The 25,184-nt window shown below is 39.5% G+C and overlaps 1 protein-coding gene across 1 annotated transcript; it reads right to left on the reverse strand.

The window, feature by feature from the left end:
• Window positions 1–111: 111 nt before the first annotated feature.
• LOC113025923 (putative cytochrome P450 120) lies at window positions 112–24,034 on the reverse strand. Its single transcript, XM_026174181.1, has 11 exons — window positions 23,680–24,034; window positions 22,911–22,988; window positions 22,687–22,771; window positions 22,365–22,400; window positions 20,620–20,759; window positions 20,155–20,278; window positions 19,664–19,808; window positions 18,597–18,707; window positions 15,976–16,103; window positions 8,272–8,359; window positions 112–782 (listed from the first exon to the last, which is right to left on the reverse strand). The coding sequence occupies exons 1-11, from the start codon at window positions 23,867–23,869 to the stop codon at window positions 621–623; spliced, it is 1,287 nt and encodes a 428-aa protein (XP_026029966.1). The 5' UTR covers window positions 23,870–24,034; the 3' UTR covers window positions 112–620.
• Between the last annotated feature and the right edge of the window lie 1,150 nt (window positions 24,035–25,184).

Raw genomic sequence — 25,184 nt, forward strand, 5'->3', positions numbered from 1 at the left:
TGCATACTAAAAGGAGGCAAGTCGGTATGACGAACTGTTGCTAAGCACTGTTGGTTGCTAGGTGGTGGTGGTGGGGGAGACAGGTTTGCAGTCAGTGATGGAATCTGAGGGTTTACCTCGATTTTCATCCGTGCACGTGTCCCCCCTGGATGGATTTTTATTTTTTGGAGCTTTTTCACATTCTGCTCTCATATATACAAACACATAAATGAGCACAAGGGAATTTTAAGCAAGAGGCAATGTTCATATAAAGATTTTCTCGTCAAAAATCTGGTCAATGTTTTTAAAATGTTGCATATTACTCATTAAAAAAGGCAGAACACAAACATCCGTTTGGCAGTTTCAGAGTCAACAACTGAAGAATGACTCATTTATCTCGTCTCCCATTGCAGTCATCAAGGAAAGCTGCAGAATATCTGGCAGAGGAACAGACAGAGGGAAAACCAGCACTCTCTCCGGCTTTCCCCGGGATGATTACTGTATTATATACAGCGGGGGAAAGCCTCACAGTTTGCTGGCTTTCCTCGGCGTGTCTTAAGATATTCTCCAGCGTTTTCTGCACAGGCATGTGTGACTTTTAGTAGAGTTTTTAGGTGCATCATGGAGCATACTGTGCATCCCTAGCTGGTGTCACTTCTGCCAGATAGGGTGTGATCCCGCTGGGTAAAGGTGACGGTGGGGGGGTTGGCAGGGCGAGACACGGGCAGCCATTTGTACTCGAGGTTCTGCACTGGAGGGTCCAAACACCAGTCAAAGTTGTTTAACAGGTACACGCACGCTTCCTGGCAGCGAAACACAAAAATACTGTTTTCTGGTTGTGCTTGCTCCATTTTACATAAACGAAACTTATGTAGAGTGAAGAGCTACATGGGTGTAAGTGACAATTTTCTATTTTAAAGCCGAGCAAAAACAAAATGTTAAAACTGAAGGCACTTGGCAGACCTAGAGCATCCACCAACGCTGAATAAGTCTCCAACTTGCAAAGCTACAGCCTCCACATCACTTCAAGCCTGTTTTTGTGTGTTCCTTTCCAGGTTTGAAAATAGCAATGCAACAACTTTTACCAGGCAAGCTGTAATGGAACATTTGGTCCTTTAGACCTGGAATCAACAATGCTTACATTCAGACACAAAATCGTACAGTTAGAAACACATTTTCCTTTGAGCAACACAGAAATTTGCATAATTTGAGGAGAAGACCTTTATTTCATTCCATATCATTTCTCTCAGTGTCACTCCTTTGTATTCCCTTCTCTTTCACTCATTCAATATATTGTTCTAGTCATCATTCTGTTTTATATATAACTATTATTCCATTCTATTACTCTATTTTAATATTTTCCAAATAACTCTATTCTATTTTGTTTAATTACTTTTTGTGCTATTTGTATTATTTTCTATTTTACTGTATTTCAATTTTCACTTCTGTTCAGTTCGTCTAGATTCTTTGCTTTCCCTCCAATACCCCATCATTCTATTGTATTATATTTGTTGTATTTATTATATTCTATTTCATTACTTTCTATTTTATTATGTTTTTTCTACTGTGTTTCATAGCATTTCACATAATTCTATTCTCTTGTATTCAATTCTATTACTTTTTTCATGTAATTATATATATTCCTATTTTAATCTATTTTCTTCTATTCCACATAATTCTACATTCTATTCTATTATTGCCAGTCTATTATTCTATATTATCCTATATTATGAAGCATTACTTTCCATTCTCTATTCTATTTCATTTTCCCCATACATATACTATTCTATTCTATTTTATTCTAGTGAGAGCACTGAGAGCTCAGAACTGGTGATGTCATAGACAACACTCCTTACCGGCTTATCCTCAGCCATGGACCTGTCTAACCAACACATATTTCCCCTGCGTCTCTCCACTTTATGAATGAAGATTTTCCTTGTGAGGGGGAGGATGAATGAACGGGGAAGGATCAAGGGAGTAACGGAGAGGAGAGGAGAGGGAATGAAGGGAGAATTATGAGAGGGGGGTGGGTAGCGAGGACGACAGGGGGAAGGATGAAGTGAGGCGATGAGTCACATCTCTGACCTAGATCCCTGCAGTCTACTTTTTACTCTGGTCATGCCCTCATCCTTCTGTGTGTGTGTGTGTGTGTGTGTGTGTGTGTGTGTGTGTGTGTGTGTGTATGTCTGTGTGTGTGTGTGTGCAAATGGTCACCCTGCTGAAAGCCAAGCAGATGTACTTTAATCTGCCAGTCTGATCTTTTCTGTAATTAAGCACGGTAAGAGACGTAATCAAACACATGCATCATTAAAGCAAAGCAGATAGCTCTGTTATAAATTTATCATAATTAACTATTTAAAGACAGGATTAACAACTTAAAAACTGAGATAAGGGAAGATTCTGTTTGAGCAGCAAAATAAAAGCAGTAAAAATATAGTGTACATTTGTGTTGTGAAGCAGCATCAAACACTGATTCAGTCCTCTCTAAACTAAGAGGCAACGCTGCTGATGGATGCCAGTCTGTATCATTTAATTTAGAATGTACTTAAAAATATCCAGTAAAGTCAAATAAAAGAAATTTTATTAAAACTGTACACATCAAAAGTAGAATAATTTTTATAAATGTAAATTAAATATATACAAGTGTAAATAGTAAAACAGGAAGAGAACACCTGTGCGATCTATTCCGAGCTCTACATCTATACAGCTTTAATAAACTACATCATTTCTTAAGCATCTGCATTTAACACTTTTTCATTTTTTTAAGTATCAGAGAGGTGGTAATTCTACTTTGTGTATTCACTACTGTGGCCAAATATATCGATATCTCCAGAGACAGAGACAAATCATGACAATCGTAAATAATCCAAAACAAGCAACTGATTATCTATGATGAGTAATCCAATTTGAAACAATAACTGTCCTGCTGAAGAGGGACAATAGCCGAACGAGGAGAGACATTAAACTGCTTTGAACTACACCTGAGCTCCACTCAATCACACCCAACATTTTCAGTGACTCATAAGTGTGAGTGCAGGGTTGAGTCATCCCTCACTGTTGCATTTTAGATAGCGTGCATTAACACCCCCATGTATCTTGCTGTTTTTACTGTTAAATAATCTGAGAACAAAAACATATAAATGATGTCTTAGTGCAGTGGTTCCCAATCTTTTTTTGCTGGGCCCCCCTTTGTTTTACAAGAAAAATGTTTGCACATCCTCCAACCACACACACTCATATTTTGCTCCATTGCGGTTTATTTCACACCTCAAACATTTAGTAAACAATTAAACAAATACAAGTAATCTGCAATAAATTACAGGTAGTAATAAAATAAACTACTAACTCTTTTAGGCTACGTCCGGACCTACACGGGTATTTTTGAAAATCACCGAAAATGGAGATTTTTTAAAACTCATTTTTTTGCTTTTACGTGTGGACGAGGAATACAGAGTTCGTCACGCAACATCAAAGGTATGTGCCTTTTTTCACGTCACGCTGTGCGCCCCGTTTACATGAGATGAATTGCAGAATGGCAGATAGAGACAAAATACTGTCAATCTTACTATCTTTAGGTTTTACACGCTTACATTTACACACGAAGTTACTGTCCCTCCATTTAGAAAGGCAGAGTCACGGTGTAATTATTTTACATGTAGTTTTTTTTTTCATGTGTAATAATATTCAACGTTGCTATCAATGCATTTTTCAAAAAATGCCTCTCTGTGCAAAATGGGTTTAAAAATATAAACAACTTTAGGATACTGTTAGTCCATGATTTGAACAGCCCAGCGCTGCTCGAGACACAGGGAAAACCAATTCTGCAGGGAGACCTACCTCGGCACTTGTGCAGGTGAAACCAAAGGGAAGACCTGCTTCACCATATTTTCTAGTCTTTGGCTTAGAATGAAGTTGGTTTGGAAGCATATTCAGCGATGCTTCATCTCCTGCTTTGTGTTTCTGTGGGCGCCCTGTGCTAGCAATGTCTTTCAGTGAAGAAAACAGGACAGCTCTTGACCTTGGGAGACTGCTGCCCACTGGCTAACAATAAAATGCAAAATATGAGCCCTGTCACCCATCCAAAGATTTTTCTTTTTTTCAGAAATGTGCTTGCTCTTTTAGATGTTTACTGGCAAAGTCTATTATTTTTGTTTGTTGGTTGGTTATAGACTTTGACAATGATGCACCTGCCTCCTCAAGAGCAGCGGTCCAAACCCCCGGGCCATGGATCGGTACTGGGCCGTGAGAGCTGAGGCTCGGGTGTGAAATTTATGGTTTTCATGTTTTTTACCATTAACTCGGTTTCCCTGGATCTTTTCCTGTGTTGCAGTTGTGTGTCTTATTTTGAAAGAAATATTTACGTGTTACCATTGCGACCAGAAAGCATTAAGGGGCAGAGAGGAGGATGTTACTCTTAATGTTGTTGGCACATTTCAGGAGGACGCTGCTAATAAAGTTACACAATTACACAGTGAATTCGCATTTATTATTATAGTTACAAAATACCACCGTTTTTGTCTTGGTGATATCATTTTATTTTGTTGTATTTATCCGCGACACCTTAAAGGCTGGCCCATGAAAATATTGTCTGACATTAAACTGGTCCATGGCACAAAAAGGTTGGGGACCGCTGCCCAAGAGGGTTCCTCACTTGGTGAGGTGTTGTGAAGCAGTTTTTCTCAACCATGAAAATAATTCTGTGATCATCCACATCAGTTGTCTTCTGTGGTCTTTCACTGAAGCAGTTTTTCTTTTTTGGTTTTTAGCCACTCCTGAAATTTTTGCTATCACTTTGATACGTTTGCTTTTCATCCTTTACTTGCATTCGATATATTTTTAGATTTTATATTGCCAGTACCAGCAAAAAGCTACCAAATGCAAGTTAAACAACTCCAAGGCTTAAATGTCCATGAAAATGCCGATCAGTCAATTGCACAATAAGTTTTCAGCCTCTGAAAATGGGCGATTATATCTATAAAGAATTTCCCCTAGGGATCAATAAAGTATTCTGATTCTGATTCTATAAAAATCGCTGTAATTCCTAAACAGTTAATGCAATACTTACTTTAAACCCCTTGAAATAAAGCTGAAAGCCTGCACATCAATAACATCCTGATTATTTAATTAAAAATAAACTGAGTAGGTGAACTAGTTTAACTAATTAGTTTTAGTAGATTTTAGTCTAAGTAGATTTATTAGCCAACTACATTTTGTACAGATATAGTTAAATACTAATCACACAAATGCTCTGCTTTTCCTGGGTGTGTGGGAGATATTCCTGTGTGTCCTTCATTGCGGTAATGTTAGCATCTGAGTACCTCTTTTGAGGAGGTTTAGAAAAAACTGAAACACCATTCTAACAGTGCTCTGAGAATCCAGACTGAGTTATTACAGTCACACTAATATATGACAGAGCAATACAAGAACAAAAACGCTCCTTTACTTCAAAGTCTTGTACACAAGCAAGCGTTGTTGTCTTGTGAGCAAGGGGATTTTCTTTTCCTGAGGCATGCATGCATGCAGCTAGGCTTTTCATGGCCATCGAAACATTTAATTCATATTTATGAGTAATTTAACAGGACTCTTGTTTTGAAAAGAAACATTGTAATACATAAAAATTCATGGTGCTAACGTTATCAAATGACCTACTGGATAAAATCTGTAGCCATTTCAACCAAATCTTTGGCAAATATGCAGAAATAAGAAGCTTGCTTTCATCTACCACAGCCTAAAAACAAAGCTGGTCACAGATAAATCTGTAAATCATTGACAACTGAAAGTCTGTAATATTTCCTGGAAATCCACTGGCTCACAGTATTTGTTGTTGACTTGGTGTCACCACTTTGACTTTCCAGTGTCAAGCTGACAACACATACGCACACGTTTATTTACGTGCCCTCCTCTTTCTAGAAGGAATGCCCCCACATGGGAAATTAAATCTCTTTGCTTCCTGTTGTCACACCTGTAACACACCTGTCTTGTTCTCATGGCTGCGTGTGTATATGCGTGTGCCCAGTATATAGGCAACGGCAGCTATGGTGAATATGCCTTTGGGATTGTGAGGTGGTTAAAAGGGGACAGTCAGTGCCCGGATCTTTCCCTCTGGTATATCTAATAAACACACAGCCAGCCAAGCATTTCGTCATTCCCATGAGCAGTGCTCTATTTACTGAATGGTTGGGGGATGGTTTCCTTCTCTGACTGGTTTTTCCACTGTGTGTGTGGGCATGTGTGTTGGGGGGGTTGCACAGCCACAATCAGTTGAGCCGCAGCTGTCATCCACAGCTGGCTCGCTGTGAGCGTTTTTCCCAGTGCATTTCAGAGAAAGGTAAAGTAGTTGACCTGTTCTGCTAATGAAGCTCTGCTAACTCTGTGTTAAACTGTAGGCTATAAAAGAAAGATGCGGCCACCAGGTCTAAAAAAACCCCAAAACAATGAAGCCAATACAGAAGTGCTGCAAACCTGGACTCTAATGTCTAATGGCCAGCCGGGGGTTGAGTTCTTTGATTACCCAAGGAAAGAGGCCAGTTACATATCAGTCAATTACCTTTCTGCTCACATGGCATACAATCTCAGTGGACTCTTTATTGGTAATTCTGTGGGCTCAATCACTGGTTTCACGTCTTAATATATATGTCATGATGTCTATGTTGTAACTTGTGGTCCTTGCTAGTATAGGGTTGGACCGTAGCCACAGTTTCTTGTTCTTAGCAGACAAAGTTCAATGTGTTGTGTGTTCAATACACATTAGTTGGAGCAAGTAGGTATTTAAGCTACTGCTACCTTTCTATCATCTTGAAGCAGTCTGGCCGGACTCTAGTCTTTTTTGGACGGTTCTCTATAAAACCTAGAGATGGTTGTGTGTGAAAATCCCAGCAGATCAGCAGTTTCTGGATTACTCAGACCAGCCCATCTGACGCCAACAACCTTACCACATTCAAAGTCACTTAAATCACCTTTCTTCCCCATTCTGATGCTCTGTCTGATCTAAGGAAGGTCATATTGACCATGTCCATACATTAATGAGTGTTTGAACAGGTATACCAAAATAAGTGGCCCCATGGTGTGGAGGTTTACACATTCGCTTAGCAAGCAATTCTCCTTTTGAATTGCGTCAGAAAGGAGATCCAACATAAAACTTTGCCAACTTTGCATGTGGAGCAACTTGCTGTGGTGACCCCTTGTCATTAAGGAGCAGCTTATCAAAGTAGCTTGATAAACTGCTATGCACAAGGTAGCATTATCCTCTGTTTCTCTGTTCTGACTCACACGTTTCATCTACGTTATATTTCCTCTAACTTTGAACAATAACAGCATCTGTCAGTTTACTAGCTTAAGCTATTACTGTAACAGCTACAAATAGCAACCTCTTTACAAATGACAGATATGGTTAGTTTAGACCCCCCTCCCCCATTTACATACACAATTAATTACAGTTAAAATAATATCTAAACATACAACAATAACTGAACCCTTTAATCACACTTAACACAGATGCAGTAAACAGGTTCACGCTTAGCTGTTTTTGCATTAAAGGATTGACATGAGAAGCTCGAATCACATCTCAGTGCAGGAAAATTTAGTAAAGATGCTGTTATAGGTGCCGTATCTCTGTGGTTTGCATAACGTTTTAACGCATATGGCCTACATATTCCCCAAAAAACCCCAAACAAGACACTGAATTTTTGTTTGACTGCGGCAAACACAAATATCTTTTTAAGAGGATTATGAAGTTTCTATTTTTACATTTAATGATAACTCTTTAACTAATTTAACTAAACGTTTAAGACTTGTTTACACAACATCTAGAAATTATATTGCTGATGTTCAGCATCCGGAGTGTGAAAATCTAAATTAAGAACTTCTTGTCAATTCTTTTTTGAAAGATATTAGTTTTGCTACAGACAACCTAACTGGATGCCTCAGTCTCACATCAGTAATATTTCGCTCAACTGAGACCTTACTTCACATCTGATCAGCTGCATCGCTTGCTTCGTCTCTAAAGAGGATAAATCCATTGCAAGTAAACTTTCCATCGACTTTTCAGCCGATTTCCCTCCACATGTAACCCAGAAGCCCAAAATATAAAATGCAGAGCTGAGGCTCAGAGACCACAAATCTTTCAACAAGCCATTAAATGCACCAGAGTCTCAGAGAGGAAGTAAAAAAAAAACCCCAAACCCCCCCAGAACCCACATAAAAAACCTTTTATGTTAAAGAAGTCACTTTTACAGTGATAATTAAAGAGTGTGTGTCGATGTATTCTTTGTCACGCTTGTGTGTGAAGGTCACCTTCAGAAAGACGTTGGTAAGTTTAGCTCCGATGCAGCTCCTGGGCCCGTTGCCAAAGGAACACAGGAAGTGCTCATGGCCTTCGTTCCTGCATATGCAAAACACAAGAGCTACAATTAAATTTTGCATAGGGTAGACAAATCAGAGATGCAAAAATCAATCAATAATCTATCTTGAACAGACTTCACAAACGTCAATCAAAAGGTATATCTTGAAAAAATGATTTTAAAAAAAGATGCACGTTATGCAAACTTATCCCAAATGGTATTTGAGGTTGTTTAAAAAAAATAGCTATTTAAAGTTGTGTTTCATCCATGAGAAATTCACAGCATGGCATATGACCATATTTAAATCTGATATAGACCAACCAGAGATGTATCTTGTAGATTTTTTTGTCAATACAAAGTATTTTTTAAGTTAGTTGTTCAAACTAAAACACCCTGACTGTTTTTTTCAGGTCATTGTTTCACTTTATGTTTCACTTTACTAATGACAAAAAAAAGGGCACAAAGAGAAAGCAGGTCTCCCACCAAAGCCAATTCTCTCATCTCTCACTTTTAAAGACAATGAACTGCAGCTTCTCTGTGGGCTCTTCTTTTGCCCACACTCCACCTCTGCACCAAGTTTTATGGCTTTGTAGTTGTTTGTCTATCTGATAGAAATGCTGACAAATGGCACCAATCGCTTGCCTCCATCTCAGCTCTTGGCTGGGTGAAGAAAAAATGTGTACAAAGAATAAGGAGAGCATTGCTGCACGGTGATGCTCATCATCAAAAACTCTACAATGCATCATATAAAACACCCAGAATTCTCGATCAATCCAGCTGACCCCTCTCTCTTTGGCACAAAAGACAAATAAATTAGACCTCAAAGGAAACCAACCAAGAGTGCAGCTTAGAATGAAGTTCCACAAGACAAATGAACAAAAATCAGGGACCCAACTTTACTTCATCATGCCTGCTTTCTAATATTTCTTAAAAATATACTTAAGAAAGCAGGTCCTTTCCAACCATTACTCAATATCCATCTGATGCAGGCCGTGTCTTGCCTCTAATGGATCCTGTCTTCCTGAAACCTGAGCTCTGATTAAAAGCAAACAGGAAGCATTAGTGGTGCGTATAGTCTGGGTCCACTGTGTCAGATGGTTTGTGTGTGTGAGAAGTGTTATTATTAGTGTCCTCGCTAGCATCTGACTAATGGTTTAATGTACTATTAGGTACATCCTGAAACAGTAAGATGTGCGGCGTACACTATAGGAAGGGAAAGGAAGTCTTACCAAGCACTCCATCGTAATGCTATATCAAATATGTTGAGTGGATAGGAAGTGAATCAGAGCAGTATACTCTTGTGTGAAGTATAATTCATTTTTCTGCAATAAAGTATAATGAGAAAGCTCTGTGAGAGATCATGACTGAGGCCAAGAGGGCATCATCAGATTAATTATTAGATAGGGAAGACAGGGAAGAGGACGAACAAATAGCTGCAGATCACTTAAAAACTCTCATCATTTATTTTCATTTGCATCTTGTTGCATTTAAAGTTCAATGGCAAAAAAACCCCTACATCAAAGTTGCACTCACCAGTCACTTCATTAGGTACACCTGTTCAACTGCTTATTAACACAAATATTAACAGCATTAATGACCTGCTGAAGTTCTAAGTGAGAATCAGAATGAGGAAGAAAGGTGATTTAAGTGACTTAGAAGGTAGGATGGTCGTCGGCACCAGATGGGCTGGTCTGAGGATTTCAGAAACTCATGATCTACTGGGATTTTCCCACATAACCATCTCTAGGGTTTACAGAGAATGGACCAGAAATGAAAATATCCAATCCAAGAAGGCAGAGCAATGGTTCTCTGCCTTGTTGATGCCAGAGGTCAGAGGAGAATGGCCAGACTGGTTTGAGCTGACAGGGAGGCAACAGTAACCTTGCAACAGCAGAATAAGACCATGACAGATGCTACTTCTGTTGGCTAAAAACAGTAAATGTAGGCTACAGTTCACGCAAGCTCACCAAAACTGGACAACAGAAGACTGTAAACAGCAACAGTTCGGGCTGGTGGTGTGGGGAATATTTTTTTAGCACACTTTGCGCACCTTAGTACTAACTGAGCATTGTTTAATGTCCATCCCTTTATGACCAACACACCCATCTTCTGATGGCTGTTTCCAGCTTGATAACATGACAATGCAATTACTGTACTCAAATGGCTTCCAACACATCTCAATCCAATAGAGAACCTTTGGGATGTGGTGGAACGGGAGGGTCACATCATGGATGTGCAGCTGACAAATCTGCAGCAACTGTGTCACGCTATCATGTCAGCATGGACTAAAATCTCTGAGGAATATTTCAAGGACCTTGTTGCATCTACGCCATGAAGAATTAAAGCAGCTCTGAAAGCAAAAGTGGTCCAACACAGTACTAGCAAGGTGCATCTAAGAAAGTGAAGTGTGAGTTTATAGCCTAGCTCACGTGCCAAACTTGAGGCTTAGGAACACTAGTGCACAAACTAATGGGCAGCATCTTGAATTCTATGTGTCATTTATATGCAGTCTATTATTTTAAAACGTAAAGCCTATTATCAAAACTGTTATACTTAGTTCAACTAGACTATGACAAACTCCTGGCATTATCTTTATGAACTGGTGACTCTGGTTTGTGTCGTTTCTAAGAATTCATACAGTGGCTGACGTACGCAAACACAGACATTTCAGATAATTTCTACTTCAAATTAAAAAAAAAGATGTCTCTCACTATTTTTGGAGACAAGAAGAAAAGTCCCTATTCTCGGATTTATGTGAAACTAGCAACACAGCCCACTGCAATAGCTAAGATTTTTATCTGTGCTTGGTAGCATTTCTGATTCACTTATCTAGGGCCAGAGTCTGTGTGGGCGTTGAGCTGATAGGATGTTAACTTGCCAGCTCCAATATTTGCCTCCAACAGGAAAAGCACACATACACAATATACGACGAGTATGAACGGGAACACACACGGTAGATAATACACCCAGCTACTGCCCAAAAAAATAAAAAATAAACAGATGAAACTGTGGTGATTGTAGGTGGGCTTGTTATGTAACAGGACTGCAGTCATTAAATTAAACAGCCAGGTGGCAAGAAAATGAGCTGGGCAACTATCAAGAGAGACAGGAAACCGGTCACCAGGAAGACTGGCAGATGGAAAACCAGAGACAGGAACAGTTGGGAGGAAAGGGAAACAAACACGGTGATAAATGAAAAATAAAGACAAGCAAAGACAGGCAGCAGAGGTTTGCACGGCAAGGATGAAAGATATATCAGCTTTGGTCGCACAGATCGCTTCTCAGGGTTCAATAAAATTTACTGACAGTAAGAAATATCAAAAAGGTGACCAGAATCATCCATACAAATATACACATCTTCTTAATGTGGATGACTCACACCTTTATTGAGGTATAGTCAAACTTCTAGCGCCTACACTCCACGTTTCATCTTTGTCTTTTGTTTTTTTTTGTGCAGTTTCTTATTAATGACTTTTCTAGAGTTTTCTTTTACATCAGACTATCTCAAGGAAAATCTCCTCTGACTCACTCCTTAACCCTGCACCATCTTACCTGATGCTCACACACGCAGACACAAAGCATGCCATCTATTCATTCATAGATTTCTCTTCTCAGCTGAGTGCTCTGTTCACACACTTCAGAGTATTTAAAATGGTGTCCATTTCCAGGCTAAAAGTATCTGCCTGTTAGGCAGACTGAACAGATTTTTGACTCTTTTTTTTTTTTTTTTGCGCTATAAGTATCTAGTTGGATCTACGTCTTAAGTTATTAAGCTGTTTTAGGATAATTTCTTTTTTGAGTTTGTGTACCATCTTCCATCTGTGTCTCCTTACTTCACAGATGGAAGACCCCCAGTTCGAGACCAGAAAGAAGCACAAACCCAGCCTCAGGGGGTAAGAAGCTAGTGTGCTCCCAGTGCTGGTTCCCAGCTCCGATAAATGGAAGGGCTGCATTAAGAGGGGCGTCTGGCATAAAATCTGTACCAAACCAAATATGTGGAATCGTCTGGTGTGACGACCCCTTGGGAAAAGGTAGAAAGTACCTTCTACTTTAATACCTGAGAGAGTTAATCTATGCTGTAAATGCAAACCCCTCTGAAATCCAATGCCGTAACCTGACTAAAGCTCGCACTGTGACTGTTGAATTCAGCACCATCAATTCCTCCTGAGCTTTTCCGGCTATTTCTTCTGCTTCCATTTTTCAAACCGATCGGAAGATAATGGATCAGCTCAAAGAGAGAAACTCCAAACTGCCAACTGTAACATTAGATTGCTTCATTTGGTGTGATGGTTTTATCTGGTTTAAAATAAAAGTCAACACGTAATTAGGTTAGTTTTAACAAGATAAGAGTGAAGAAGAGGTCTCTACACACACCTTCAAAAATGACAACTGATGGCAGTAGATTTCTCTGCTCAACAAAAAAGTAAATAAAGTAAATATATGCAGTATATATAAGAAATTCAACATTATTACTGTTTCATCGCAAAAAGGATGGGAGCTTCTCTGACTCATTCTTCTGTAACCCATCACACTCTTTCCCAGGGCATCATGGGAGAGAAAAAAGCTTCTCCCCCCACTCTACACACAGACACACACTCACAGAAATACACACAGGGGAATCCCTATTGGTGAAGATACTGACAGGTGACCAGTTTCCATGGCAGCAGCTTCCTTCCTACATACATACATTCATAGTTTTTTTCTCCACTCTCTGTCACATGAGAGAGAGAGCATGAATGACAATAAACAGTTGAATGAAGGAAGTGAATGAACAGATGAATGGCTGACAGAGAATGAGCCAGCTTGGGTTTCATTTTACCAGAGCAGGTAACAGACAGAGAGTCTTTATGCATCTCCTTTTGTATTCAGAAGGCTTTTTTATTTTACTTTCCCAGCAGACAGTCTGAGCAAGTACATGTAAAAGCGATGCAGTCAGACTTGTGTGCTCAGGCGCTGTTATCTATCTGCATTGGTTGCTATAGTAAAGACGTGGGCGTATGTATATAAAGTACTAACCAGCACTCTTTTCTGCTTTGCGGTCATAAAACAAGTTGTAGAACAGACTATTGATTTAATCTTGCTGTCATCTATTTTAAGAGTGCATTTCTATCCAGTAAAACTGTGCATTTTAGTCTGACCGCAGCAAATGTGGCCTAAACCCCCTCAGCTATTCTTAAAGTTATCATTGAAACAGGAAGTTATTGTGTGGTACCTGCTGCAATTAGTAATCCATTATCTGTGCCTATGTTAATACAGTATAACTTTGTCATTTAGTCACGTCATCAACAGCTTCAGAACCTCTTCAGCTGTTCATACTTTCTGTATAAGCATAATACTGTGCTATAAAGACTGAACATGGTGCATTTCCAACAGGGTGAAGAACCCAACACAGAGATAGTTTTTACAAGGTGCTGAACTGAAAATATAATCGACAACACAGGTATTCACCCTGCCTGCGCAGCAAGCCATTTGGCCATTATATAATGAAGCTAAAGCATTTTGGGGATATGTAAATTGTGACTAGCATTATATTTGCCATATGTGCACCCATCAGGTATAACATTATGACCACCTGCCTAACCGTGTGTTGGTCCCACTCCCAAAAAAGCCCTGACCCATCAAAGCATGGACTCCACCAGACCCCTGAGAGTGTGCTTTGCTATCTGGCACCAAGATGTTAGCAACAGATCCTTTACAGTCCTGTAAGCTCCGAGGTGGGGCCTCTGTGGGTCAGATTTGTTTGTCCTGCACATCCACAGATGCTCGATTGGACTTAGCTGGCGTTTGGGGTGGCTGAAGCTCGAGAGGTAGAGCAGATCATCTACTATTTGGAAGTCCATTTAACTCAACTCATTTTACTCAAACTATTCCCGAATCATTTTTGCTTTGTGGCATGCCTCAAAGCAGGGTCCATTATTATAATTCTTTCTTTTCAGATTTTATCGAGTGCCTTATAAATCACTATACGTATAAATGCACATGGAAGAAAATGCTCTATTATTTATTCTTTTATCTTTTTCTTTGTGTTTTTTTAAACATCTTTTTGTGACGCATTTCCTCGATCCCTGATGTGTCACAGCACTAAAAGCTTCCTCCCACTTACTCTTTCTAATGCTGATTGTGTTTGACTGTGCAAATGTGGCGTGTTTGTAAGTATGTATCAGTAAGGGAGTATAAACAGAACTGCCCGTTTGCTTCCTTCTTGTTTGATCTAAGAAATTTTCAGAATAACAAACAAAACAAAAAAAATTCACCATTTTTTTTTAATTTTACCATTTTTTCCATTGGTCCACAAAGTCCTGTCCGTTCTTGAAGCTATTTTGTCAGTTTACAATTTTTTACTCTTTGGCTGTGTGTCAGTCACATTTATTTAATGTGCAGGTCAATCCAGCAACATCAAGAAAACCTATGTTTGAAAAAAAAGCCCATGAAATTAACACCTCATTTGAGGCACAGCTCATATATTTTAAGTCTGTGGGAAAGCCTTGATTAATAATGTTTTTCCCTGAAAGACTGATACATTACCTTTTCAAGGCTGAAGTTCTAGGCATAATTGATTGCTTTTTCTAAAGACATTAATGACTAAATACTGCATGGTTTGCGACTTTCGGTGATGCTGGGAATGACTAGAAACCTTCGTTTTAACCCTCGTGCTTTTTCATGTTCTTGTACAATACTCCTCTTCATTGGTGCTAGGATACCAGAGACACTTTGGTCTATATCTGTAAAGAGCTGTTAACTCGATAATAGTGTTGTCAAAAAAGAAAGGAAAAGATACTAACTGGTCCTCAAAATTACTGTTGGATTATATACTCGTTTGCAACAGTACTGTTACCATTAGTGCTCTCCTCGTGCCCTCCAGTTGACACACAACTTCACACTGCACTGCTGTACTTTCACACTATGAGGAATTTTGAGAGGTCAGTAGCGCTCCTGTTTCATCAGCACTGAAGTATTAAACCGTTATCATAAATGTTTACCTGGCTGGCGCGTACATTAACATTTGCTGTTTAACTATTAGCAATTGACCATTTACTACTTAGTTAGCAGTTACAACTAAATAAAAAAACGATAACATTAATGTTGGAGTAAGTAGCAAAACATTATCTAATTTCCCTGACTGTAGTTTTAAAAGACAGCATAAGTTTTACAGTATAACATAATTATTTGGGTTTGAAATGAGTTATTTTTCTCTTAAAGGCAGTCAGCAGATTGAATGTGAGAAAAGTTCATCAGCAACTACACAGAAACAATAGCAGTCTACTTTAACTGCTCTGTTTCATCAGCAACAAAAATATGGTACCAAGTCACCAGAAGCGCGGCACTACCTCACTGCCCCTCGTCCTTTTGTGTTTATGTGTTGGGTTTTTTTCACTACCATTTTACAATCTTTAAACATTTGTCATATCTACACTTTGCATTAGTGATGCAATTTTTTGCACCATATCAGGCAACTTAAAAAAATCGTGTTGTCATTGATGTTATTGTTTGCATTGTTCTAATTTCTGTTTTGTAATGACTCTATTTTCCCCCATAGTATTGACAATGGTATCAAGTATTTCCAAGGTGTCGACATCGAGTTTGAAATTCTACTACCACGATGACACTCCTTGACAACTAGAAAATAAAATAAAAGAATGAGAGAAAAGATCCTCACCTTCCGCTCCATCTCTCTGGCAGGAAGGCATCAGGCTCCTGAAACACCTCTGGGTCGCGATGGACGGCATGGCTGATATAAATCACACCAAAATCTTTAGGAACATGAAACCCCATGAGCGTGGAGTCCTACACAAACATACAGAGAGACATATTCACATTATTTTCATATTATTAAATATCATGTGGGTAACAAACTTGGCTTTGAAATGCTTTCCTGGTCTTTTACTGAACGCTTGTGTTACTTTACACTGCATTTTACATGTGTACATACGCACCTGACCTGCAGTGAAAATGGCACAATTGTAAGAAAGAAACTTTTGACTCTTTCCCCCATAAAGACAACATTTGGCAAAAAGGGGAAAGGGTTAAAAACCCTTTTAAACCACAGTGAATAGGCCCCACTTTTAATTCTGAATAAAAACTCAATTTTAAACAAAATATCCCGGGCCCAGTTTTCCATTAAGCCCTGGTGAAAAGAGCCACCTTGGGGCAAAAAGACCAATTGTTGCCCTTTTAAATCACCTTTTTCACTACATCCATTAGCAGCCGCACTAATGGACTGCCGGAGAACATGATCACTGTTTCTCTTTCCTGTGCACACTCATTTTTCTCTCTGCCTCTCTCTGGTGGAGTGGAAAATCTCTTTCATTCTCCCTCTTCTCATTGAGAAATGCCTCAGCACTTGGTTTCATTCTTTCTCCCTCCTCCCCTTTCTCTCATTCACTCTTGCACACAGGTTGTAAAACACCACTGCATATCTTAGTTCCACCTGATGGGAGGATCCACTTTTTTCCACCTGATTGTGAATACTAATGACCACTCATTCTCCTACACACTTCCCTGCACACATAAACATCTCATCAGTCCTTTCAGAGCAGGCACAGCACTTGCCTCTTGCATTTTCTGGCAGGGCATCAGCTATGGCACTGGCAATATGTCATTATTAACAGCCAGTTGTCTTCAAAGTACTGCTTTTCAAACTTTAGCTGGAGTATCTTTAAGTATACAAATATTCTCACAGCTGCTCGAGTCACTGTAGATATTCTAGCGCCCAGTCCTGTAAGTCTTGCTCGTGCATTTGTGTTTATCTTATTTATATCTCTGTATAAACCACTGACGCTGGCAAGAATGGTGCACTGGTATGTTTCACAGGAGTGACAAAACTTTCCACTCCGCTTCAGAGCATCACCAGTTCACTTTACCCTCACTCGAAAACACTGGCACCACCGTCCCCTCCCACACTCACTTCCTTCCGGAGGGGAAGCGGAGGAAATCGATCACAGAGAGAGATCAATGTCTCTGATTGGACTGTTGCATAAGCCTGTTTGCTGAAGTCACAGGGTTCAAAGACTGCCACGGAGGGAAGAGGCGGACACACTGTTGAATTCCTCATCCTTGGGGTAAAAGCAGTCAGTAGGCGGTAAGTCGAGACGACGTGGGCTTTGACTATCAGGCAGATGTCTGATCAGTGTACAGATTACATTTTACTAGACTTTTCTCAGCAAACACGCCTACAAAATATCAGTTTACATAATCACATGAGAACCAACGGACCATGCACAGCAAACAGGGTGAAAGGAAAAATAATAATACAATTAAACAAACTTTAAGATATTATAATAACTGACACGTGGAGTGGTTTACCTGTGGTAAACCTCACAGCTGGGCGAACCTTCACAGCTGTAGTTGTAAAAGCACACAAATAAAGGTTTCAAGAGGACTTTCACTAACACTGACTGCTACTGTGAGAGAACAGAAGAAGTCTCGAAACGACTGTAAAGTTGAATTACCGCATTTGAAGATATACAATATTTATTTACTAAGTCCTTCTGCAGGACAGCATACACAGACAACGCTCTTAGAAAAGTCTTTCATCTACAGTCAGCTGTCGCCATCTAGAGGAAGGCAGAGCAAGACAAAACAACTAATGCTTACTACAAGTACTACTACAACTACTTCTACCTCAGGATTAAAATTATAAACACAAATACAAACCATAAAATATCTGAAAACACAGGTTTGCTGGGAGGTATTTCAATAGCAACCTGTTCACATGCTGCTAGATTTATTTCCTTTGAATTCAGCAAGTTTTTATTGAAGTGCAAATTGTGCTGACCGGTGATGTCTGAGCAGGCTTTGGTTTCATGCAGGTGAAGAGTTCATGTGGACCAAAAACAGGAAAAGGATTTGCCAAAATGCAATCCACTGAAACTACTGGTCATCTGACAATGACTAGGCTTTTTAAAAATGCAACAATCCGCAACAGTAAACAATCTGTCCCAAAGATTAGTCATTACCCTAAAGGCTAAGTCACCAGACTAACCAATAAGTTCCCAATTTAAGTCATTACTGCTGCAGGGTTGTATTTTTTCAGTTGTTAAATATTCTCATGATGATGTTCACTTCCGCACTCATAAACTTTGGACCTCTGAATAGAACTAAATAGATTCTGCAAAAAGTTTTCTAACTGACCAGATGAGTGGTGGAAAAATCAGACGTGTTTGACATGGATACGAAATTAAAATCTTCATTCTCTTTCACTTTTAAGACATTACTCACGGTATAATTGTGCTAGATGAGGAGCACTGGCTCATTCACTGAAATTTACATAAAAACTACCTGATCAGCTATTCTGCGTCCACCAATGAAAGGAGGCCATAGCCTCTGCACCTCCAGCAGCACCCGGCACAGGTAATCAGGGTCTTCTGCTGCTTGACGACGGGCTTTCTCCTGAACATGGAGACAGAGACAACGAGCTGTATGTCAGAGCACAAAGATTTTTACTGAAAACTGAAACATTTTACATATAGAGCCTACATGAATCTCAAGTCCTGCTGATGCTGACGTTTGAGTTATACTGGTAAGGCTCAAAATTAGAGGCGTGGGATGACAGCTTTGATTGCTTTAGTTTTTTGTGTCTTTAAAAAAAAAAAAAAGTAATCAGGTAATGGCATGGTGGATGTCCATCGTTTATTTTCTTTAAGTTTCCTTGAAGACGTTTCACCTCTCATCCGCGAAGCTTCTTCAGCTCTTCAGAATTGAAGAAGCTTCTCGGATGAGAGGTGAAACCTCTTCAAGGACTCTTAAAGAAGTCCAAACATTTTCTTTCCAAGCTCCTTAGACCACTGCATGTTGATGTGTACAAATGGCTAGCAAACATCGCAGCTAGCTGGCTAACCGTAGCTTCAGGTTTGTTTTTTTGTCCCTGTGTAAACTGCATTTTTGAGTATGTTGAGCATTTTTGAGTCCTTCTTGACAGTATGATTGGTGGACTCCATTTCTACCTTAACACTGGCTTGTTTTGATCACTGTTAGTATTTTATGAGGCACTAAGACAATCAGCTTAACGGGGATTTTATACTTCAGTGTTAAATCTACGCCGTAGGAACACTGTAACCAGAAACCCTTCTGAAACACTACACTGTAACGTACTGTAATGCTATCCCTGACCTGACACACACCTCCCTGGAAAAGTAGCTAAATGTTGAGTCAATGCTATCTACAGCTTTTGTGACTGGCCTGTTTACTACTGTGGATTCCTCCTGCGCATTCATGGCTGCTTTTCCTGCAGTTGTTGAATAAACGTGAAAGAACAATAATCACTGCCTTTACAAAAAGATATAACAAGTTGGGTAACACTAATGTTCCCTCTTTTTATTGTAAACTCTTCTCCTGTATTTGTGTACCTGTCCATTCCCACCGAGTGCCAATGTGAAGGAGGTGAGCAGTGATGCCAGGGCTTTCGGGATCAGCGCTGAAATGAACAACAGGAGGTGCTGGGCTGCAGAACTTGAGTCAGGCAGCGGCAAAGAACCGAGAGAGCCAACAAAACTGGAGAGGGCCGCAGAGACAGAAAAGAAAGAGAAAGGATCCTTAATCAAGGGCCACTTATACAAATCAGAGCATCAGTATAGACCCAAGGCCTCCACTAGAGTCTGATTTATGTTTGAAAGGAGAGATTTATACATCATTTAACTTCAGTCAAGTCAAGTTTATTTGCATAGCATTATTCAGACACAAGAGGAACAGAAAGTGGAATACAAAACATATAAAACATATCTGTCTTGATATAAAACGTGCACAAACAATCCGGATAGAAATGTAACTATTTAATTGAGAAAAACTTGTTTTTGTGAAAGCAGCAGTGGCAGATGAACTGAGGTGTGTGCAGTCTCACCCCTCTTTGTCATTCTCCAGTTTATCTTTGATGATGTCCATCAGTTTGTTCCTGGCATCGAGGGCAATGGAGAAACCCGACGACCACATAGGAACCTTCACATTTACTGGAGCAGAGATCAGGCCTGCAGGGTGAGGGGGAGGAGGGCAGAAGGCGCAGAACAAAAGAGTCAGAAACACACAGATGAATGTGTGCGGTCCCAGAATGAAAGAGGAAGTTGGAGATGTTGCAATAGTCTATTGCACAAAACTTGAAGTTGCCAAAAAAAGACAAAAGAAAAAATTGTCATGTTTTAACATTACCAGAGGTGTTAAGATTGATCACTTCTTAGTGTTATATTTAAATAAAAATACGTTGCAGAAAGAACATCAATGCAAAAGGCTGCAAAAAAATTAAAATAAAAAATTAGCACGAGGGTTTTTTTGTGTGTGTGTGTGTGTGTATGATTTATCTGTATGGCCCTACCGTGCCAGTGCTGGGTGCACAGCTGACTGATTTCCTGGAAAAGTTCAGGTTGCTTCTCAGCTCGTACGTTCAGAAAAAGGCCCAACACCAGCTCTGTCCCCAGAGACTTAAAAGCAGTGTATACACTCTCTGGCTGACCACTACACAGACACACACAAGTATACAATCGGAGACACATTGATGAGTTTATTCAATTAAATTATTCAATTCAACTTATTTATACAGCACCAAAACACGATAACAGTTTCCTCAAGGTGCCTCTATATTGTAAGGTGGACCCTACAGTAATACAACAGAGAACTGAACGATCAGATGAGCCCTTATGAGCAAGGACCTTGGTGTCAGTGGGAAGGAAAAACTCCCATTTAACAGGAAGAAACCTCCAGCAGAACCAGGCTCAGGGAGAGACTGTAATTTAAGCAAGTGACTTCAAGAAATACTGATAGAAACACACCATAAAGCTGTATATGTATGTATGAAAATATGAATATTATAAACATTGGACGTTTATATTTTAGTGTCCTAACAACTACATTTAAAAAGCTTCTGTACTTTTTTCACATGGTGATATTCATCTTCACAGCTTTGGTTTCAAAGTTAGGTTGGGTGTGTTTGGACAAAATATTGTCATTGTGGTTGTGTGAATTACATCTGCGGTGGGTGGTGTACACTGTATCTGTACATCAGCACAGTGTGTTTGTAGTGAAACAATCAGGATGTGACTGAAGTGCAGACCTTCAGCTTTACTTCAAGGGGTTCAAGGCGGTTACTTGTTTAGTTATTGCAGACATTGTTACACACAGTCTCCCATTTTCAGAGGCTAAAATAATCGGATACACTAACACATTTTTTATTCCAAGGATTCTTCTTCCTTTCTTTGTCTTTCAGTGACTTGGCCTTGATAAACTCTTGAGTTGCTTTTGCAGTTGGCTTTGAGTAATTATCCATTTGTACTGTAAAGCGCTGTCTGATCAGTTCTGCATCATTGCTCTGTGCCCTTCATAATTCATCCTGCTCCTTCTATAAACGTCATCAACAAACACGCGTGACCTGGTTACACTGGCAGCCATTCACGCCCGTGCCACAACATCATCTCCACCATGTTGACGGTGATGTCTCCTTCAGATCAGGAGATGTTTCTCTCCTTCTCTATAATTTCCTCTTCCCTTCAAGTTAATCTGGATTTCATCTGTCCAAAGACTTTTTTCCCTAGAACTGTACAGGCTCTTTTAGTTTTCTGGCAAACTCTACTTTGATCTTCTTGTTCCTGAGTGTAACCAGTGGTTTGCACCTTATGGTGAACCCTCTGTATTTATATTCATGATGGCATCCACCGATTGCACACATTAGACTGATACACCTATCTTCTACAGATTTCTTATTTCTTAAGTGATTTTTTTTCTTAAACAAGGTAAGAATCTGTGATGCTACACCTGAGTTCTTTTTTAAGATCTCTTAGTGCAGCTGAGCTGTGTGATCCTTTTGATCACACAGCTCATGAAACTGCTTGTCAGTAATTTGTCTGATTAATTTTGAGCCTCTGAAATAAAGGACTACATACACAGTAAAAATACTTATGGACCTAACTTTACTCTTGCTTATCAAAGAGTATCACTTTTTACTTATTCGGACTGTGAAACAATACTTGTTGTAAATCTCATTGTATTCTTTGAGCTACATTAATACATATAAATATATCCGTGAAAAAGGTAAATATGTGTGGATATAACTGGTGTAAGTGTTACCTGACAGAGAGGTCCTTCAGACAGCGCTCACATACACTACACAGACACAAACAGACAAGCACAGACATATTTTAGTCTTAAGTAAAAGTACAACTGTTTTTTTGGAAAGAACTGTTGTTTCTCAAACAAACAGGGACTCAGCTCTTGCAAGAGAAACCTTTGACATGGATGGACACATTTCAACTGCTGCAGCAGTGAAAGGTTTGCAGTTGCGTCACATATATCTATGCAATTATTTCTGCCGCCACAACCCAAACTTCAGTCAGAGGCATCCCCCAGCTATCAAATACATGAATTACTGTTGTAACAATATTATGATTACCTTGCGATATAATCACTCCACGATCCCAAACAGCTTCCTGTAAAGAGGCTGGTAAGTGACAGGCGGAGAAGGCATGCCTCCTCACCTAAAATATACCAATACAAGTCACTGTTTGCAAAGTTTTTTGCTTGTATTTAAAGCATGTGGAGTAGGGAAGGGAAAATTGATACTCAAATTGAATATACTTTAAGTGTGGGCCATCTTGTATGTGTGTGAGTGTTTACCATTAGTAGTAACAATGGTGTCACCATACATGTTTGTCATCAAGTCAGTTGGATCCTTAAGAAACAAACTGGACTTCTCTGAAACACATCACATAACATCTCTGCATACTCTTCAATCAAACGTCCACGTCACACTTTGCTTCATTTGTACTAAACACAACATGCATGGAAAATCTCTGCTTTTTCTCATGAGTGCTTCTGTGATCTCATTCCTATTTTACAGCATAACAAAAATATCATCACATCACGATGCATAAGTTGAATAAATCATGCCATGGGATATTTAAACTGTTTAAATGTGAGAGGCAGAAACGACTAAATTAAGGTTGGAGATATTTGTATTTAAGGGACTAAATTTGTTTACACAAATTCCTACCGCTAGCATGTGCTTTAAAATTTAAATTATAAAACTTTAATGTCCAGTAAGTCATGTATTAAAAAAAATCTAAATCACAAATAAATACAGTGTGTTAACATTAACGCTTTAAAAAAATCTATTTTCTCTCTCTCTCTCGGTATATTTTGGTCACTGAATAGGCCCTATCCTCATTTTAAGTGTGCAATATAATATGAGTAATTTATTAAAGTGCAAGTATTTAAATCATTTGTAAAAGTAAAAACAATTAAACTTCTATAATAATAATATTTTCCCCCAATACTATCCCGAGTCTCTCCCATGGACTACTCGAGGAAATTTTTTCCATATATCCCTTTGACTGTGGAAGCAAAGTTTAACTATGTGTCGTAAAAGAGAAAGTGTTCACTATACCACACAGCAGCTCTCTCATCCCTTGCACGGAGCAGATAAAGGCTGTCGGTCTGTTCATTAGGCGGCAGAGAAACATTCTGCTCCGGTGTTTTTCGATCCTCTGCTGGCAGAAGCTCACCGGGTCCCGGTAGAACTCCAGGGACTTGTCCCCGAGCAGCGATACACCTGCATTTCCTGGTAGTTTAGTCATTCAGAATCTGAGTGCAACGACGTTTATCTTCTGTTTGGCTTGTAAATGGCACTGTCAGAACACCAGGAACTCTCAACTTTTTAAAACCAGGTCCAGGTCCGAACTAATTCCTTATTTATCTGTGACTATCCACACGAGCGACCTTGCGAACTCTTGCCAGCTTAATGTTGTTTCTGTTTTCTCTGAGGTACCGTAAAGTGCCCACCTGCACCAGAGAGTGATGCGTTGAGGTGTTGCCCGTAATTTAGATTGACGTTGTAAAGACGGATTAGTCCAGGGATGTCAAACTCGTTTTACATCAGGGGCAGTCACCAAGTTCAGCTAACTGGTCAACATTAAATTTGGATCAGGTGTAGTGAAGAGGGAGGGTCACAGGGAGAACCTCTGTGTTCACATTTTGAGAGTGTGGAGTAGTGGGATATATAAGCAGGCAAACCACTGACTAACATGGGCACAAGAACTTTTTATGGGATGAAAAAATGTAATGGGACAGTTAGGGTCATTCAAGTTCATTCAGTGAACTTGATGAGAGAAACGGTGAGCAATATCCACAGTAAGGAGACCAGGGATCAGTTAATGGTTGTGTGTGTGTCGTTAAGCAATAGTGTGTATGTAAATGATGACATGTGTGCAAGTTTGTGTGTGTGAGAGAGGGTAAAGGGAAATGTAAGGTACCAGGATGCAATGATGCACCAAAAATCAACTGACAAAAATGTGATATATAACCCTAACCCAGACACAACACAGAATCACTTTTTTCATTTGAATCTGAAAAACTTTAGGTAAAAGTCAGTGCTGAGGTGTTTGATTAAATATTTTCATCAAACACCTCAGCACTGAGCTGCACAAGACTGTAAACTTTACTGCATTTTGTCATCCACTTTGAAAAACATATATCCAAGTATGTTTCGTATATTTGCTGCACTACTGTTTTTTTTCCCACGTCTGATTTTGTTTTGATTAAATATTCTCGTTCTTGCCCCCCTCCCCGCCCCGTGCCACCCGGTCAAAAAAGAAAAATCTTAGAAACGCCCCTTCCCGTCGGGTGTGAAAACAGGTTAACCTTCTTTCGTCACATCAGCTGCGTAAAAAGCCTGACTTTAGAAGCATTCATGTCCTACAGTGAAGGCTTTTGACCACTGCAAATGTGAAGTATCTTCTAATTATGTGGGATAGAGAGGTAAAATATGATGTCCAATCTCACATAAAGTGGGCCAGTTGGTCACCCGCAGCTGTACTATAGCATGCAGTTCCCCCCTTTGCCACGCGATGGCGGCAACGATCACCCCGCCTCTCTCTCTCTCTCTCTCTCTTG

Source organism: Astatotilapia calliptera, chromosome 7, assembly GCF_900246225.1.
Source record: "Astatotilapia calliptera chromosome 7, fAstCal1.2, whole genome shotgun sequence".
Lineage (NCBI taxonomy): Eukaryota > Metazoa > Chordata > Actinopteri > Cichliformes > Cichlidae > Astatotilapia > Astatotilapia calliptera.